Raw genomic sequence first — 15626 nt, forward strand, 5'->3', positions numbered from 1 at the left:
TGGTAGTGCTCCTCGTCGCCTAAGCCTGCCCTCATCTTGCCTCTCCGAGCTCCTCGGTCGCGCCGCATCCTGTGGGAGCTAGTCGCCTTGCCTGCAAACACCTCCCAGCTTCCGACCCTCGACCCGACATCCATCCAACATGGCCGCTCCCACCAACAAGAGATGGGGTGTCACAGACCCAATCTCACGAAAGCCTCCCACCGAGGCCGAGCTCTCCATGGACGCGGCCCTGCTCGAAGAGCTGCGCGACCAAAAGACTTTTGAAGCTCCAGAGGAGACGGAGAAGAGGTGAGCTTTACATGTCTTGCACAAGCTTGTACGTTTGCTGACTTTGGGCAGAGGTGCTGCGCTACAGAAGCTTCAAAAAGCTGTCGAGGAATTCGTTATCCACGTCGGCAAAGTCAAGGGCCTGGCTCCCTCGGTCATCAACAACGCTGGTGGCAAGATCTTCACCTTTGGCAGCTACCGCCTTGGTGTATATGGGCCTGGTACGCTATAACCCGGCACCCAAATAATGGACATGCGCAATGCTGATTTCCTGTCTTTCTTAGGCTCCGATATCGATACTCTGGTGGTCGCCCCTAAGCACGTAACGCGAGACGACTTTTTTGAACATTTCATCAATGTACTCGAACGTGTCTCCCCCCCGGGTGCCATTGAAAAGTTCTCCCCTGTTCCCGAGGCCTTTACGCCCATCATCAAGATGGACTACCTCGGAATCGACATCGACCTGATCTTCGCACGTCTCGCGCTCGCTTCGGTCCCTCTCGACCTGGATTTGAAGGACAACAACCTGCTGCGTGGTCTGGACGAGACTGATCTGAGGAGTGTCAACGGGACGCGTGTCACGGACGAGGTCTTATCTCTCGTCCCTCAGCCCAAGATATTCAGACAAGTCACCAGGGCCGTGAAGCTATGGGCCCAGAGGAGGGCCATTTATGCCAACATCGTGGGATTTCCAGGAGGCATTGCATGGGCAATGATGGTTGCAAGAGTCTGTCAGCTATATCCAATGGCCTGTGCGGCCGTAGTCTTGGGAAAATTCTTCTACCTGACAAGTACTTGGCCCTGGCCGCGTCCCATCATGCTCAAGGAAATCGAGGATGGTCCCCTGCAGGTCAGGGTGTGGAATCCCCAAATCTATCCTGGCGACAAGCGTCACCTGATGCCAATCATTACTCCCGCCTACCCATCCATGTGCGCCACTCACAATGTCACCCACTCGACGAAGAAGGTCATCCAGCGGGAGCTGGAACGTGCCCGCACTCTGTCAACCGAGATTCTGGACGGCAAGAAGAAGTGGAGGGACTTGTTCGAGAGGCACACCTTTTTCACACAGGATTTCAAGTACTACCTCAGCATCGTCGCCGCAAGCAACGACAAGGAAGCTCAGGACAACTGGAGCAGCTCGGTGGAATCCAAGGTACGGAAGCTTGTCGGTCTGATCGAGCAATCTCCGGCAGAGGACATTGAACTGGCACAACCATACAACAAGGGTTTCAAGCGCGTGCATCACTGCAAAAACGATGAAGAAAAGGAAAAGGTCCTCCAAGGAAGCGTCGATTTTGTCATCAAAACGGCCACTACCAACGAATCCAACGGACTGCTCCAGGACATTGGGGCTCAAGGCGCGGCAAACAAGCTCGATCTTGACAACACAGCACCAGATGGTGGAAATCCCAACGGCACCGGCGAGGACACCAATGGAACTGACCTCATGACCGTTTACACCACCACATTCTACATTGGCATTGAGCTAAAGCCCGGTAAGTGCTCGGTCAGAAACCCCCTGTAGCTTTTCTAAGTGCGTGACATCACAGGTGCCAAGTCTCTCGACATTACCTACGCCGTCGCAGAGTTCAAGCGACAGTGTCAAGAGTGGGCCTCTTACGATCCCAACCTTCACTCAATCCGCATCGTAACAACGAGAAAGTTAGTCTCAATGCTTGTTGAGCCCATGACACAACTGATTAGTTGCAGTTACGACCTGCCAGAGGACTGCTTCGAGCCTGGCGAAACCCGCCCTGCCAAGGCCAAGAAGGCAAAGTCCAAGAAGAGGACCCATCGTGAAGCCGGAATCGAGGTCAGTCATGACAGCTTACATGAGACTGCTCATGTGCAGCCTACGCAAATTTCGCAAACCACCCGCCGGAGAGACTTTTCGGTCGAGTCGCTCGCGCTAGGTTGCACGAGCATGCAAGTTCTTTTCACTGAACTCATGGCTGACTTTTGATAGGAGACCGACTCGCAGAATTCGACCAAGCGCCGCCAGTCCAGCAACGGCGAAGTGGCGCCAACGCCGGCAGGCTGAAATCACCACCAAGGTGTAGTTCTTCGAGCACACATTGCCAAGCTCACCCTTGCCTCGAAAAGATACCTGATTGATAAGAGCCTTGATAGCAGGATCTGGCGTATCACGACCCCCGACCCGGATGCCCAGTTTCTACTTGTCTTGTGCTCAACTTTGGTGAAGAAGCAATCGACAGACGGGGTTGCAGTAGGTTTGTAATGCCGACTTGCACTAACATTCAAAACTCCCATCCAGAGCTTCGTCGTGTTGAGTGGAGAGAGGAGCATTTGCTTTGTCAAAGACGGAAGTTTTCCCCAAAACCCAAAAAAAGTTCAAAGAAGACTGTCTCTGGGCCTTGCGAATCCGCAATAACGCCCAGGACGTTGCTGTTCCGAAGTTTTCTTTTCCTTTTCTTCTATAAATGGACCAGGCAACAAGCCACAGGTCAGGCATGGATACCAGCATTGCAGCGGCGTTTCAGCAAAGGGCAGACCACAGCGGATGGAACGGTTTGCAAGCAGGGAGCTTCCAGATTCTACTCTTCTGGCTTAGCTCAGCGTTTCTGTTCTAGTTTAGGGAGAGCGAGCGAGCGAGGGGCAGAGGCAGCTAGGTAGACACCTCCGGGTCTTAATTGATGCAAATTTCAGAGGTCTACGGGCCTCGCCATCTCGATTCTTTTCGCGCATACCAAGAACTGAGCATATTGCCATGCTTGTCGCCGCATACGCGAGTAGAGTGCGCTGCATGGGATAGCCTTGGGCTACCATTTCCCGAACTGGCATCCATATCTTATCTAGGGCCCGCCAGATCAATCTCTGGTGGACGCAATTCGATGGACTCTGGAATTGCAGTTTCGCCGTCAGGGTTTCCGACTTTCCCATCAGATGCGCCCGCCCGCGCTAACGAATTTAGAAGCTGGGCGACGGAGTTATGCTTGATTGCACCAAGCCACGGCGACGTTGAAGATGGCTGTGCTGTGTGGCTTTCGGACGTCACAAAAAGGCAGCACAGTTCGCATTTGTAGATGCAAATCCACCTACGCCGGCTTCGCTCCAGTTCTTTGAGAAGTCGGAAGCACTCAGGTCCCTCCTTCAGGTCTATGGGTCCTTGTTTTATGCACAACCCGCATACGTCATAGCGACCCACGTCACAGTTGCACCCACACACTGGAACATCACCTTCGTTCAGTCGTCAGCGACACTCGACTTAGAGATCATACAATCAGCAAACCGACCAACCACTCAATCAACCAACTCCAATCCAGAAAAAAACACCAACGCCTTCGCAACCCACCAACCACCAACCAACAATCACCCAACATGCCTCACCCACCAAACCAACGCCAGCACCAACGCGAGCAGCAGCGCCTCCGCCAGCACCTCCCCGGCAACAAACGCCCCACGCACTCGCACCTCCTGACGTCGGGCGCCAAGCAGATTCTCAACTTCAGCGGCATACGGCATCCGCAGCAGACGTTCACGGAGCGCTTGCGCGAGGCGGAGTTGACGGCTACTACTACTACTACGAGTCCGCCTGGTGCTGGTGCTGGTGCGGCGCCAGCGAGTAAGGGGGAGAGGGAAAGGGAGAGGGGCCATCGGCCAATGGCGATGAGGAGGCATACGTCGTGAGTGAGGGCGGGGAAGTAGGAGGGGTGGGTTTGGGGTTGGATGAGGAGGGAGAGGTCTGTGGCTCACCAACGCCGTTGGTGGCGGTGGTGGAGTACTTGAAGGGGAGTTAGTTGGTTGAAGATTTATGACTGCCGTAGACAGGCCAGGCAAAGCCTTTGGACGGCACCAATGTTCAGGCGCCTATACCATTCATCAAATCCACATCGCCATCGGCATTGCTGTTGCGTTTTACAGCTGCGCCTAACGTGTTAGAAAATGTCGAACAAGTCGTGTGCATATGTCAACGAGGGGCACAGATCCAGTGATCAGGAACGGCGGTAGCGGTGTTGAGAGACAGACCAACGGCGGCGCCTACAGCCAGGACATAATGGGATTCCACTTCACAAGGAAATTGATGTGGTCAGGCACATGGGTGGGACTGTGCGTCAAGCCGGAGGCTCGAGGCAAGAGACAAGAGCGCCCCAGTCCCAATCTGTCAATATCGAACATGGCATCCCGAAATCTCGAATTTGCCGGCCAATCAACAAACGAGCGCAAAGGAGACTGTGCACCAAGGGATATGAGAGTAGTCCCGTTCTGTCCAACTTCCAACATGGCATCCAGAATCTCGAATTCGCCGGCCAATCGACGAGCGAGCGCAAAGGGGACTGTGCTCTTAGAGTTCAAGAGAGGGAGGGGGTGAGTCACAACGCTTGGGGACGAAGGAGACGGAGCGCCCGTGGAGGGCTTTGGACGCAAACGCAAACCAAGATGTGTGTGTGATCTGGACACTCGGACGGATGGTTCTGGGTCGACCGTGCAAAGAGCAATGCGAATAGTTACGATTATGAAATGTCATCTTTGTCGCAATCTTCCCTATGGTATCTTTTGACAAGAAGAAGAAACTAAGAATGATTAGCCATCCAACGAACGACCGTCCCATGCGCCCCGATCAGCAAATCTTGATGCCGCAACACTCGATACTGGCGCCATGCACCTCAGCCCGGCGGCCAAAGTACATGGCTAGCACCTCCTTGACAAACGCCTTGTCCGTCTCGCTCCAGACGTCGAGCCCCATGCGACTCGTGTCCTCGCTGTGCACGACAACAGAGCGCTCTTCGCCCTCGACCTCTTCGTCGTCGCCCTCCTCGTCATCCGCCGCGTCGACGAGGTCTCCCAGCGTGCTAAAGATCTCGGCCGTCAGCCGGTGGAAGTAGGCGATGATGGCCGTGTGCGGTGCGCCAGCACCTTGGTACCATGTCTGGGCCATGGCGTCATCGGACGAGCCGCGTAGTGATGCCGTCATGAAGTCGGACAGGTCGCCTAGAAGTGCGCGGTCGCTGTCTGCCTCTTCGGCGGCGGATGAGTCGCGCTCGCCTGCAGACGCCCACCACATGAAGCCCGAGTACGCCAGGGCAGTCCAACTGGGCGCCTCGACGAGGTTGTCGGCGTAGATGTCGTCCTCGCTGCTTTCACTCTCGGTTCTGCTCCGACTGAGCAGCGCGACTTGGTCGTCATCGGTCTCGGAATCATCGTCCGAGTCGGCGCCGCCGTGGTCGTCTTGGCGGTGGACCTCCATTGAGTGGCGTTGCGTCTTGCGGAGTTCTGAATGAAGTATGCGAAAGCGGCGCATGTCTCTTTGTGTGGCTTTTATTTCTTTCCCGGTGGAGGTCTTGATTCGCGGCCAGCGCTTTTCTTGTGCCGGGCTTTCTAGCTGGGCGGGAAGCTCGACAATGATGTCGTAGAGATTTGCTTTTATGGAGAGAACTTCATCGGTAGTGCAAGCGGCCCAACCGGGTGTCCATGCGCCGCCATCCAGAAAGTAGTTGGAATCTTTCGCTTCTTCGTGCTTTTTGGCATCGTCTTGCAGATTTGGAATGTCATGAACGCCGACAGTGAAGAGGCTTCGTAAGCGATGCAGTGGCTCCGAGCCTGGAGGTAACACGCCCGTCACGGAAGAAGGAATGCTAGAGAGAATAGAAAGGTCATACACTGTATGTGTTGTAAGCATATTGCGCCACTCCCGCGGTCTCTATACGTACCGAACTCGCAAGATAGCCGGACCGGCGGCGTCGTTATGAACAAAATACGCTTCCTTAGGAGCGCCGCTCGTTGAAGAGGAAAGACCAACGGTCCAAATGTGTCTATGTACTTGATTATCGACAAGGCGGGATGCGATACGCTCAGGGTCTCGTGTCCAGGGTGGAATTGGGTAATGTTCGAGAGACCTCTATTTCTCGAGGCATACGTCTTGTTCTTCCTCAAGACCGAAGGTGGGGGCCTGGACACAATTGGCGACGACGGTGTCGAGTCGACGCCTTCATCGATTCGGTTGCGATCGGCGCTGTTGTCGACCCAGTACTGCTCAAGTGGCTCCGTCTTTGTCGTGTCGTGCACAAGTTGTCTAGCGGTAGCGTTTAGCTACTGTTCCCTTCGCGATGATGATAGCGGCTTACTTTGCCAGTTCGCGCAGCTTCTGCGCGTGAAGCCAGCTCCGTCCAAGTCGCCCTCGGCTCAAGGGCACCAGGATTCCGACTGCGACGAGATGCGCATTGCGTTCCTCCTCGGACGCGGGCCCGTTGATGAATGCGCTGAGGCCGACGTATCTATCGTGTACAAAGTATCTTGCGCGGAGTGTCAATCGCCGCTGTCGCTGATGATATCATGTAGCTGAACCTACACCAAGTCCTCTTTAATGCTGTGAAGGCCCGAAGGCAAAGACTTGAATTCTACCGCTCCATCAAGGTCGACTAGGGTACGGTGAGTATTCGAAGGCGACGAGTCTGGGGTCGGGGATCATACGGCCGGCAACGGAGCGCTTCCAGGTGATGGTGTACCTGCGCTACGGGATCAGTGGGAGACTCGTGGGCGTCGCTTCGGGGACAGCTTACCCGACTTTGAGGTCGAATTTGATCAAGAAGAGAGCGGCGAGCGGCGGCAACTGGGCGTCCGAGGCGTTGTTGTTCGCATTAGTCGCGGACATGGCTTCGGCGCCTCATGGCAAGGACGGATTCGTCGAAGGCTGTTGGCAAAAGGTGTGGAGAGGTTGTGGAGGCTGGAGCCGCCCGGCTGCGCGTCATGCGACGCCGTTGGAGGCCCCCGGCCAGAGCTTGTCCGCCGCGGCTGGCGGCTCCTTGCTCGCCGTGCTTGTCTCGACCGCACCACAACCTCGCTCCTTTCACTCATGCGCCTTTACGGGTGATTCGAAGCACTCAATTGGACTGCCATTGTACTGTTCGCAGTAAAAGTCCTGGCTGTGCTTCTCGTCCTCATGCCATCCTTCTCTTTCTCCAGACCGAGTTCCCCCAGCCTCTCGCGGCACCCCTTATGCTGTGACACTACAGCCAAAGTTTATTTGCCCATCGACGCCCAGGCAACGGTCACGAGAGCATCTGTCGTGCTCCGCATGGCTTCAGATTGCGATCAACAAGAGCCATGTACGGACGCATCAAGACACTTGGGGATACGAAATTCAAGGCAGACTCGGACCTCGCTTGGATATTAGCTGCTGCCTACGTCGCCAGCTTGAAACTGTCAATTGAGCAAATCTTTCTCCAATCCCAATCAGACCAGACCGGCTGTCGCTGTTCTTGTTGAATAGCTAGAATCTGATCAGATAAGAGCTGCAAAGGCATGTGTCATCACCATGCATCTACTTTGTACGACGCCACAACCTGTTGAGCCGTTTTTCACCCAAAGGTCACAGTCACAACCAAGGTGTTGTTCAAGAACCACATGATCACGAGTCTCTGTTTGATTCCCTTTGCAAAGCTAAATTCTAAATCGTCATCATGCTGTCTCCTCGAGCCTTTCGAGAAGTGTTTGCTTGCAGGCATCCATTACGTCGTCCATGAAGTATTCGAAGCCACCCGTTTCCCAGAACTTCCTTGGCTCCATCTTTGATACCACTACCCGATTCTTGTACTCCACACCTTGGTATAGCCGGACCCATGTACAAAAGCTTTCCACCTGTCGAACTCTAGCATCCTCAACGATCCCCCTGCTCCTGATTCGAGCTCGTCTTGTCGTCTCCAGCTCCAGGTTCAGCTGCCCTCGTCTGGCTTTCCTCCTTTGACGTATCTGGCTGCGAGGCTCCAGGTAACGCAGGCAGCGGATGGTCTGGCGGCGGAAACGTAGGCGGAGGAAAAGACGTCAAAACGGGGCGAGCACCAGCGCCTTGGGCATCGGCCTGTCCACCTTGTCGCTGTCTGTCATCGTCCTCACCATCTCGCGACGCCTCGTCCGCTGGGACTCCCAGCCACTGACAAACAGACTGCCTTGACCGCTCCCGCTCCAAATGTGCTCTTTCATAGCGCTCAAGCCTTTTGCGCGCCTCGCGTTCCTTTGCCTTCCTGCTTGCGCGCTCACGCTTGCGCTCGCGGCGTCGCTCAATCTCAGCTTGTTCGGCGTCGACTGTGTCGGCCCCGTCGTCTTGTTCTTGGAGCTTGGCGTGTCCGTTGTCGTTGCGGCCGCGCTCGTTTTCAGGCTCTGGTTGCGACTTTTGATCTTCCTCGCTGAAGATGCTCGGGAGGTTGTCGATGGGTATCGCAGGCGCGCAGGCTTGGACTGGTCTGGCTGGTGCGAGAGTTGGTGTGCGTGGTGGTTCGGCGCTCGCTTCAGGCTGCGCATCACGGCGCGAACGCTCTCTGATTGTGACGCGGATGGTCCGCGGGGCAAGTGTAGGTGATGTAGGTGATGTGGGTGAGGTGGGTGAGGATGGTAGAGAGTCTTCATCGTCGACATTGTTGTTATTGTCAGCACCCCGTGGCGGAGTGTTGTTGAAGTGATATGCCGTGCTGGAAGCCTTTGCAGGCGAGTCGTCGAGGTGAGCCGGCGCATCAGACGCATCCACGCCGCGCGACAGGAATCTGGGGAGACTGGAGATGCTGAGGGCAGCTCCATCGTGGTCTCTCGCCGCATCTTCATCCGCCTTCATCTCTGCTGCGGGTGATCCGCCAAAGACGCTGCCATCGCTGTCATCCTTGGTGTCGTTGCTGTCGACCTCCTTCGTCCGCAGGGCCAGCTTCATCTTTGGTGGCGGCGCAGGCTGCAGCTTTGGTGCAGTGGCTAGAGTGTCCATGCTCATGACCTGGCGGAGCGGACTGGGGTTCTTCGGCGTGTGGTCATGGGCAGGCAGCGTGCCATCGACTGCTCCTTAAGAGTTAGCGGACATAAAGCTGGATGCTCCCCAAGATATGAGGGTAGCGCGCGCGAATGCTCCTTGCGCGGGGAGGTGAGGTGAGTGGAATGAATACGCATCGACGTCGACGTGAGTCCCCGTGAATGCTCCCCAGAGCATGGCGCGACGACGCGCGACTGCTCCTTGGGATCACGCGCGAGTGGGAATGAATGCTTCTTAGACTTACCCTTAAGCGGCGTGGAAGGAGACGACGACATGTCGATGAAGTGTGATGGTGGTGGTTGAAGGTGCCGTGGAGTGTGGCGAGTTAACGAAGGTGTTGCGCCGAAGTGCAGTTTTAAAAGCGATGCAGTTTAAGAAGTGTAGACAATTGACCTCCGAGTCGAGGGCGCTAGGACCCTCAGGCAGAAAGCACTTCACAGGTAGACAGGATATAGGAGGAGGGTGGAAGACAGGCTCAAATGGGAAGAACTATATCTGCTCAAGGCTTTGCTTGATCGATAGGTGACAGCGTTTGATAGACCGAAGAGACAGGTAGCAGGTGAATACCGCAGTCGACTCTCTACTCTCTACTAGAAGTGCGCATGGGTCGTGGAAAGACACAAGGCTCAGCCCTTTTAAATACCCCTCTGACCAGTTTGAAGCACGACTCAAGCTGGCCCGAGAAAACACATGGCCCTTTGCTCGCAACCAGGAAAGAATGCCAATCAGGTAGACTGCTACCTACAGCTGTCATGCAACCTCCAAGATGCAAACTGAGTCATGGACGCCAGGAGTAAGTCAGAGAACTTTTGCAACAAAGAAGGAAAGTTGTGGAAGCAACAAGTCTCTCGACGGTCGACGTCAAACAGCACTTGAATCTTCAAACAGATGGAATTTCTTTGCAAGGCTCTGGAGGATCCTGTGTCATCGGGGCCGAGATTTGTTAACGGGCTTCCGCGAAATGACTGGTTTCCTGCGCACCATGGTGAGCTTCGACAAGTGGAGGATCGGCATGTGGACGTTGGACTCTGGCGGCTCGGGCTCCTCGCGAATGGTGTAGAGGTTGGCGGTGCTGTTGCGCGAGGACAGCGAGTCCCACGAGTTGCAGCGGTGCAGCCCTTGGTACTGGTCGACCAGGTCCGCCAGCGTTTGTGGCCTCGGCTCAGTCTGGCACGCCGTCGGCTCGTACGTGGCTCTCGCAAGGTACTCGGGGAACAGGATGGCTTCGTCCCGCCGGTCTGGGTCGGAGTAGCCTTGCTCCAGGGCATTGTAGATGCTCACTGCTATGCAATGGGGCTTGTGTCGTGGCCGTGGAGTCTCGTCGAAGCGGAATGGGAGCAGATCTTGCTCGGTAAAAGATTCCGGTATGCTCAGTGCACTTTCGGATTCATGCCTCCTGAGGGGTGGCCGCTTTCGAATGGGCACATCTACATGGGAAATATGCAAGACCTCGTCGATGGATGGAATTGTGAAGAGGGGTTGGCTGTTGAAGACGTGTGGATATCGAGTTACTAGCATTGTTATAGTCAATATTATAGATGAAGATGATGATCATCAACATACCTGCAACGTCGTCAATATTCCTCAGTCTGACATCTTCAACGAAAGACGGCTTTTCGCTCTTTCCCAGCCAATCGAAGCTTCGACCCATTTTGAAAATTGCGGTGTTTTAGCGCCAGCCGTCCAAATTCGCCAATTGACTCCCTGAAGTCTTCAGTTGGCAAGTGGTCCAATATCTCCAATGGCTTGAGGCTGAGGTAGTCGAGGGCGCAGGGGAAGATGGGCAAGTATCAAGTGATGTCAGAGGGACAATGGACTGGGCACGGGTGCAGCAGAGCAGAGGAAAGGTGGAGAAGAGCGGTGCTTATAGCCATTCCTCGGGACAGAAGGATTTCCAAAGTTCAACGACGTTGAATGTCTGAAACGAGCAGCAATCCTGATTGCTTATACGGGTTGGCGTGAAGGACAGGTGGAGGAGCATGTCTCTTGGCATCTTTTGTGTTTTAGCTTAGCACCAACGGACTAGATACATGTCAGTGGAGCTTGTCATGGACGGGTAAAAGTTTGGCGGTCCAGAGAGGCGGAGAAAGATTCGCGGCAAAGCAGAGGCAATGCAGAGTTGGCTTTTGGGCCCAGGCAATGCATCATGTAGGGTCTCTCTTTTGACAGGTCGGAGGTGGTAGAATGGACCCTCGACGGCCCGTCCCTAGAGAATTGAAGGTTTCGAGCAGCGTCGCAAGAGTCGGGGAACCCTAGAGAGTGAAACAGCGAGCATGAGCAGAGGGGAGACGGTGGAGCGGAGCGGGCCGCAGCCAATGGGTGTCGCAGGCCAACAACGGCCAAACCGCGACGGGCGTTGTTTGTCGTCGGTCGGAACAAAGAAGGACATTTTTACATACCTACATGCTTGCAGGACAGGCTTCAGTTGTTGAGTGCAGTCCAGTGGCACAGGCTGCCGTGACGCCACAACGCTGACGATAAGGGCACTCGGCTGGACCCAATGACGCTGGATGCGGTCGGGTACGTGTAGGCTTGGGTGTAGGGATGGGAGCAGCGGCAAACAGGCCGAGGCCCCCCAACCAAGGCGGGGGTCTGCTAGCTCCAGCACGCCAAAAGATGATGACATGCGTCATGGAGCTGGTGTTGCTGCTTCGACGTTGATTGCCTCTCATCTATCTCACTTTGCATCCGTCCGTGTTTGCTTTTGCCTGTCTCGTCGCTGCGCCGCCTCACGACCGCCAACCCCAAACCCAAACCCAACCAACACCCTCGACCTCGACCTCGACCTCGACCCCTCTGCTGTATCACGACCTGGCGTTGGATTGGGAACCTTACACGACTGCGCACGAGCCCCAGTGCAGCTGCACCTCAATTGCGCCGATAACGTCCGCTGCAGCGACGCCCGTTGTCCATTGTTCGCTCCCTCTCACGCCCGCCGCTGCTTAGCTACTACCTTACCTGGACCTAGCTTGCCTGCCTGCCTGTCGCTTGCTCGTTTCCTTCATCTCATCTCGTCGTCTGCCTGCAAGGCCTTCTTCTGCCGTCCGTCAAAATGGGGAGCTACACATTCAGGTGGTACGGCCACTGACTCCGCCCCGACCTACCTGACATTGCGCGAGGCTGATCATTGTTTGAATCAGGGAACATCCGGCTACCTCTGTCCATGTCACGGGCACCTTTGACGACTGGGCCAAGAGCGTCGAGCTCGACAAGCAGCCCGACGGCGCTTTTGAAAAGACGGTGGACCTGCCCGGCAATGACGAAAAGGTCCAGTATAAGGTGAGATGCGCCCACTTTCCCACTTCCTGTTCCCAGCCCTGCGCAAATCTTGGCCGCACACACCGCTTACCACCCCCCGCGCAGTTTGTTGTCGACGGTGACTGGGTTACAAACCAGTCTGCTCCCCAGGAAGACGACGGCCACGGCATATTTAACAACGTCCTCTACCCCTCCGATTTGAAGCCCTCTTCCACCCAATTCCACACCATGTCGTCCGCCGCCCCCGACTCCACCACCGCCCACCTCGCCGGCGAACAGCCCAAAGAGACTCCGGGCCCCGACTCGGTGCCTGGCGCCTTTATCGAAACGCCCGCGAACGAAACCCAACAATTCTCTGTGAAGCCCATTCCTGCCTCTGATGGCGACGCCAATCCCATCCAGCTGGCCGCCGGCGAGCCTGTTCCCGACCCGTCCACCATAACTTCCAACACCATCCAATCGACCGTCAAGGACGATGAGGAGCTCAAGGCGCAGGACGAGCGCAACCAGACTTTTGGCATCAACCCGCTGCCCGCGAGCGACACTGCTGCGAACCCCGTCAAGCTGGCGCCTGGCGAAAAGATTCCCGGCGACGTCACCGCAAAAGACATCAACAGCCATGCCACCCTGGACAAAGAGTCATACGAGAAGGGCGCTTCTGTGCCGCCGCAACTAGGCCCCGTCGTCACCCCTGAAAAGGACCGGGGCCCAAGCCTGTTTGATATTCCTGGTTTGACTGGCACCATCATTCCCGAGTCTAGCCTGCCAATCGGCGGAGATGTGAGCGTCGCTCAGGCCGATCCTGGTGTCGCAGTCCAGTCTGTGCATCCCGAGAGCACGACCGCTGCTCTCGCCGCCCAAGTTCCCAAAGAGCCCCGCAGCGTGCCCGAGGTTGTTTCGGAGAGTCAAGAGCAGGCGCACGCTGCGCCCGAGGCGTCTGCCAACTCTACTGCTGTCGACGAGAAGAAACAGGTTGAGCAGGAGCTGCACGAAAAGGTCCCCGAAAAGCCTGCCGCCGCCGAAAATGAGACAACCGGCGAGGCTGCCGGCAAGGTTGCCGGCTCCGTGGTTGGAGGTCTCGCGGCTGCCGGTGCCGTCGCTGGTGGCGCTGCTTACGTCGCGGGCAGCAAGGCAGCTGAGACTGTCAACGAGGGCGCCGCCAAGGCAAAGGAGACGCTCAACTCTTCGACCTCTCCTACAAATGACCTCAAGGAGCTCGCTAGCAATGCTGCTGCAAATGGCTCGGCATCCAAGGGCGTCCCCGAGCCCGTGTCTGACTCGTTCAAGGATGCTCACGCAAGTCCCGAGGCAGCTTCCAACGCCGAAGCCGTGTCGGAAAAGAAGGACGTCGAGAAGGAGCTCTTGAGCAAGGTCCCCGAGTCCAACGCAACGGGACAGCCCGAGTCAGAGTTCCCGGGTGTTCCCGCCGCCGTGTCAAACTCAATTGAAAAGGCCCACGAGAGCCCCGAGGCTGTCGCCAACCCGGAAGCTGTTGCTGACAAGAGGGAGTTTGAGGACGAGCTCAAGCACAAGGGCACTGCCTCTCTGACGCCAGCCGCAGCCTCCACCGCTGCTGTTCCCGATGTCGTCAAGGAGTCGATTGCCAAAGCCGATGAGGCGCCCGAGGCCGCGACCAACCCAGAGGCTATCAAGGAGAAGTCGGATGTCGAAAAGGAACTCAAGAAGGAGGTGAAGCCCACGGATGAGATTGCCGACCCTGCTCCTACTGAGAGCGCCGCCTTGGCCACCACTGCCCCTGCTCCCACCACTGCCTCTGCCGCGGCATCTGATGCTCCCGCAAACGGAGGCCTGAGTGCCAATGCAGAGCAGCCCGCTCAGACAGATGCTACCAAGTCAGAGCAGGTCGCTAAGCAGTCCCAAGCAGTCTCTGCGCCCAACAATGGCATTAACTACAACCAGACCCACGGAGGCACCGAGAACCAGACAGAGCCTACCGTCACCGAAGGCACCGGCGAGACCACTGCTGTCCCCACAAAGTCGGGAGAAGGTGCCGAGGAGCCCCAGCCCGAGGGCAACGGCGCCGCCTCGCACCAGTCTCCCCCTGGTACGGCCAAGAGCGATAAGGGCGCCGAGACGGTCGCCAGCGAGGAGCGCAAGAAGAAGCGTAAGAGCTTCTTTGGCAGGCTCAAGGAAAAGTTCACCAGCCACAAGGACTAAGTGTCTGGCACAGCTTATTTGGTCGTGGTGATGGAAGTTTCAAACAGTCGTTGAATACCCGCTTTTGGCACTGGCTTGTTCGCATGCAACGCCATGTTCAGTATCCCTGGAAGCTGTATTGGACAGTTGGGTGTTTTCCAACACAGTCCGGCCGGCTCTCCTGCCTCTGCATTCTCCTCTCGCGCTGCTCCTAATTTCTCTCTCCCTCTCTTGACCCTTTTCCGCGGTGGATGTCGTACTGTTGTATGGATGAATGGATGGGGTGACGGACAAATCGATGGGGATGCTAGATACCAGGCTTAATGATGGACAAGGATGGGACGTTGACGGATTGGACGGATGGACGGACGGACGGACGGACGGATTTCTCGAAGCATCATTCTGTTGTCGATTCAGCCCAGTCCTTTTTGGCCTTTTCGTTTTCTGCTTTCCCTGCTCTTGGTCTTTTTGAATCTAATGCTTTTCTCACAAGTCTCTCCCCGTCTCTTGCCTTCTCTTCTTGACTATCTTTGCTGTCCATGTCGTATATTGTCATGCATGTTGGTCGAATGAGCGGGCAGACCGACAGACGCTTCGTCCATTGTGTTGATTTAGCGTCCGCGTTCTTGCAGCAGCACCGCACCAGCAGCAGTAGTAGCGCAGCGCCTACCTTTGGTCTTTTTTCTCTTTGTTAGGCTCGTTCTGGCTCTGGGTTTCCTTTTCCTTTTTGTCATGGTGATGACTACTGTGGATTTAGGTATTCTATATCTTGTCTATTGCCTCCCTCCGCGCTTTGATATTTCGTGCAGACAGCCGTTCAATTGCCCTGGCCCACTGGTCTCACCCTGCTCCCGCCCCCGCCCTGCCTGACTGCCTGTCTCTCTGCCCAACACCTCTTGAACGTCTTGACGCTGATCAACATCACGGAGCACTGATGACTTGTACACAGCGCAGGGAAAAGAGAAGTTACTCGAGAGACCGGGGCAGCGCTCACAGTCGTCTTCTTTCATTGTCCAATGCCTCCAGGAGACGAGTGCACCAAACGACGGGAAGGTTTGTCGGGTGGACGAGACTCGTCCTGCAGATTCGACGCCGAGGAATGCGACACCTTATATACCATGCTGAACGTACTTTCACATGCGGCTGTCACGGAGCATCACGGGGTTCAGTGACACCGGCTGCTCTTTGCTGC

At 56.0% G+C, this 15626-nt stretch overlaps 5 protein-coding genes across 5 annotated transcripts; 2 read left to right on the plus strand and 3 right to left on the minus strand.

Annotated features, from left to right (window-relative positions):
- The first annotated feature begins 60 nt into the window (after positions 1-60).
- J3D65DRAFT_435829 (poly(A) polymerase Pap) lies at positions 61-2371 on the plus strand. Its single transcript, XM_066796219.1, has 5 exons — positions 61-288; positions 340-488; positions 552-1766; positions 1821-1932; positions 1981-2371. The coding sequence occupies exons 1-5, from the start codon at positions 140-142 to the stop codon at positions 2231-2233; spliced, it is 1878 nt and encodes a 625-aa protein (XP_066653771.1). The 5' UTR covers positions 61-139; the 3' UTR covers positions 2234-2371.
- A 2353-nt stretch (positions 2372-4724) lies between these two features.
- On the minus strand, positions 4725-7024 carry J3D65DRAFT_435843 (uncharacterized protein). Its single transcript, XM_066796220.1, has 6 exons — positions 6789-7024; positions 6700-6734; positions 6578-6647; positions 6354-6521; positions 5940-6301; positions 4725-5889 (listed from the first exon to the last, which is right to left on the minus strand). Exons 1-6 carry the CDS (start codon positions 6878-6880, stop codon positions 4850-4852), a joined length of 1767 nt encoding a protein of 588 aa, XP_066653772.1. The 5' UTR covers positions 6881-7024; the 3' UTR covers positions 4725-4849.
- A 597-nt stretch (positions 7025-7621) lies between these two features.
- Positions 7622-9403, minus strand: J3D65DRAFT_659859 (uncharacterized protein). Its single transcript, XM_066802562.1, has 2 exons — positions 9264-9403; positions 7622-9045 (listed from the first exon to the last, which is right to left on the minus strand). The coding sequence occupies exons 1-2, from the start codon at positions 9292-9294 to the stop codon at positions 7886-7888; spliced, it is 1191 nt and encodes a 396-aa protein (XP_066653773.1). The 5' UTR covers positions 9295-9403; the 3' UTR covers positions 7622-7885.
- A 540-nt stretch (positions 9404-9943) lies between these two features.
- On the minus strand, positions 9944-10670 carry J3D65DRAFT_604470 (uncharacterized protein; the record flags this gene model as incomplete). Its single annotated transcript, XM_066798271.1, has 2 exons — positions 9944-10530; positions 10583-10670. The coding sequence occupies 2 exons, from the start codon at positions 10668-10670 to the stop codon at positions 9944-9946; spliced, it is 675 nt and encodes a 224-aa protein (XP_066653774.1).
- Positions 10671-11636: 966 nt separating this feature from the next.
- On the plus strand, positions 11637-14873 carry J3D65DRAFT_629881 (uncharacterized protein). The gene is made up of 3 exons (XM_066800780.1): positions 11637-12094; positions 12160-12298; positions 12383-14873. Exons 1-3 carry the CDS (start codon positions 12072-12074, stop codon positions 14453-14455), a joined length of 2235 nt encoding a protein of 744 aa, XP_066653775.1. The 5' UTR covers positions 11637-12071; the 3' UTR covers positions 14456-14873.
- The last annotated feature ends 753 nt before the right edge of the window (positions 14874-15626 follow it).

Source organism: Phyllosticta citribraziliensis, assembly GCF_038025025.1.
Source record: "Phyllosticta citribraziliensis strain CPC 17464 chromosome Unknown J3D65scaffold_8, whole genome shotgun sequence".
NCBI classification, from domain to species: domain Eukaryota; kingdom Fungi; phylum Ascomycota; class Dothideomycetes; order Botryosphaeriales; family Phyllostictaceae; genus Phyllosticta; species Phyllosticta citribraziliensis.

What these genes read in the sequence shown, in the direction of transcription:
- J3D65DRAFT_435829 (XM_066796219.1), top strand. Translation starts at nt 140, where the DNA reads ATGGCCGCTCCCACCAACAAGAGATGGGGTGTCACAGACCCAATCTCA. An exon ending in CCTTGGTGTATATGGGCCTG is followed by an intron (nt 489 to 551) that starts GTACGCTATAAC and finishes TGTCTTTCTTAG; the next exon opens with GCTCCGATATCGATACTCTG. An exon ending in CGCATCGTAACAACGAGAAA is followed by an intron (nt 1,933 to 1,980) that starts GTTAGTCTCAAT and finishes GATTAGTTGCAG; the next exon opens with TTACGACCTGCCAGAGGACT.
- J3D65DRAFT_435843 (XM_066796220.1), bottom strand. Translation starts at nt 6,880, where the DNA reads ATGTCCGCGACTAATGCGAACAACAACGCCTCGGACGCCCAGTTGCCG. An exon ending in AAATTCGACCTCAAAGTCGG is followed by an intron (nt 6,735 to 6,788) that starts GTAAGCTGTCCC and finishes CCCGTAGCGCAG; the next exon opens with GTACACCATCACCTGGAAGC. An exon ending in CCGGCTATCTTGCGAGTTCG is followed by an intron (nt 5,890 to 5,939) that starts GTACGTATAGAG and finishes CAACACATACAG; the next exon opens with TGTATGACCTTTCTATTCTC.
- J3D65DRAFT_659859 (XM_066802562.1), bottom strand. Translation starts at nt 9,294, where the DNA reads ATGTCGTCGTCTCCTTCCACGCCGCTTAAGG. An exon ending in TCCTTCCACGCCGCTTAAGG is followed by an intron (nt 9,046 to 9,263) that starts GTAAGTCTAAGA and finishes CTTAAGGAGCAG; the next exon opens with TCGATGGCACGCTGCCTGCC.
- J3D65DRAFT_629881 (XM_066800780.1), top strand. Translation starts at nt 12,072, where the DNA reads ATGGGGAGCTACACATTCAGGTG. An exon ending in GGGAGCTACACATTCAGGTG is followed by an intron (nt 12,095 to 12,159) that starts GTACGGCCACTG and finishes TGTTTGAATCAG; the next exon opens with GGAACATCCGGCTACCTCTG. An exon ending in ACGAAAAGGTCCAGTATAAG is followed by an intron (nt 12,299 to 12,382) that starts GTGAGATGCGCC and finishes CCCCCCGCGCAG; the next exon opens with TTTGTTGTCGACGGTGACTG.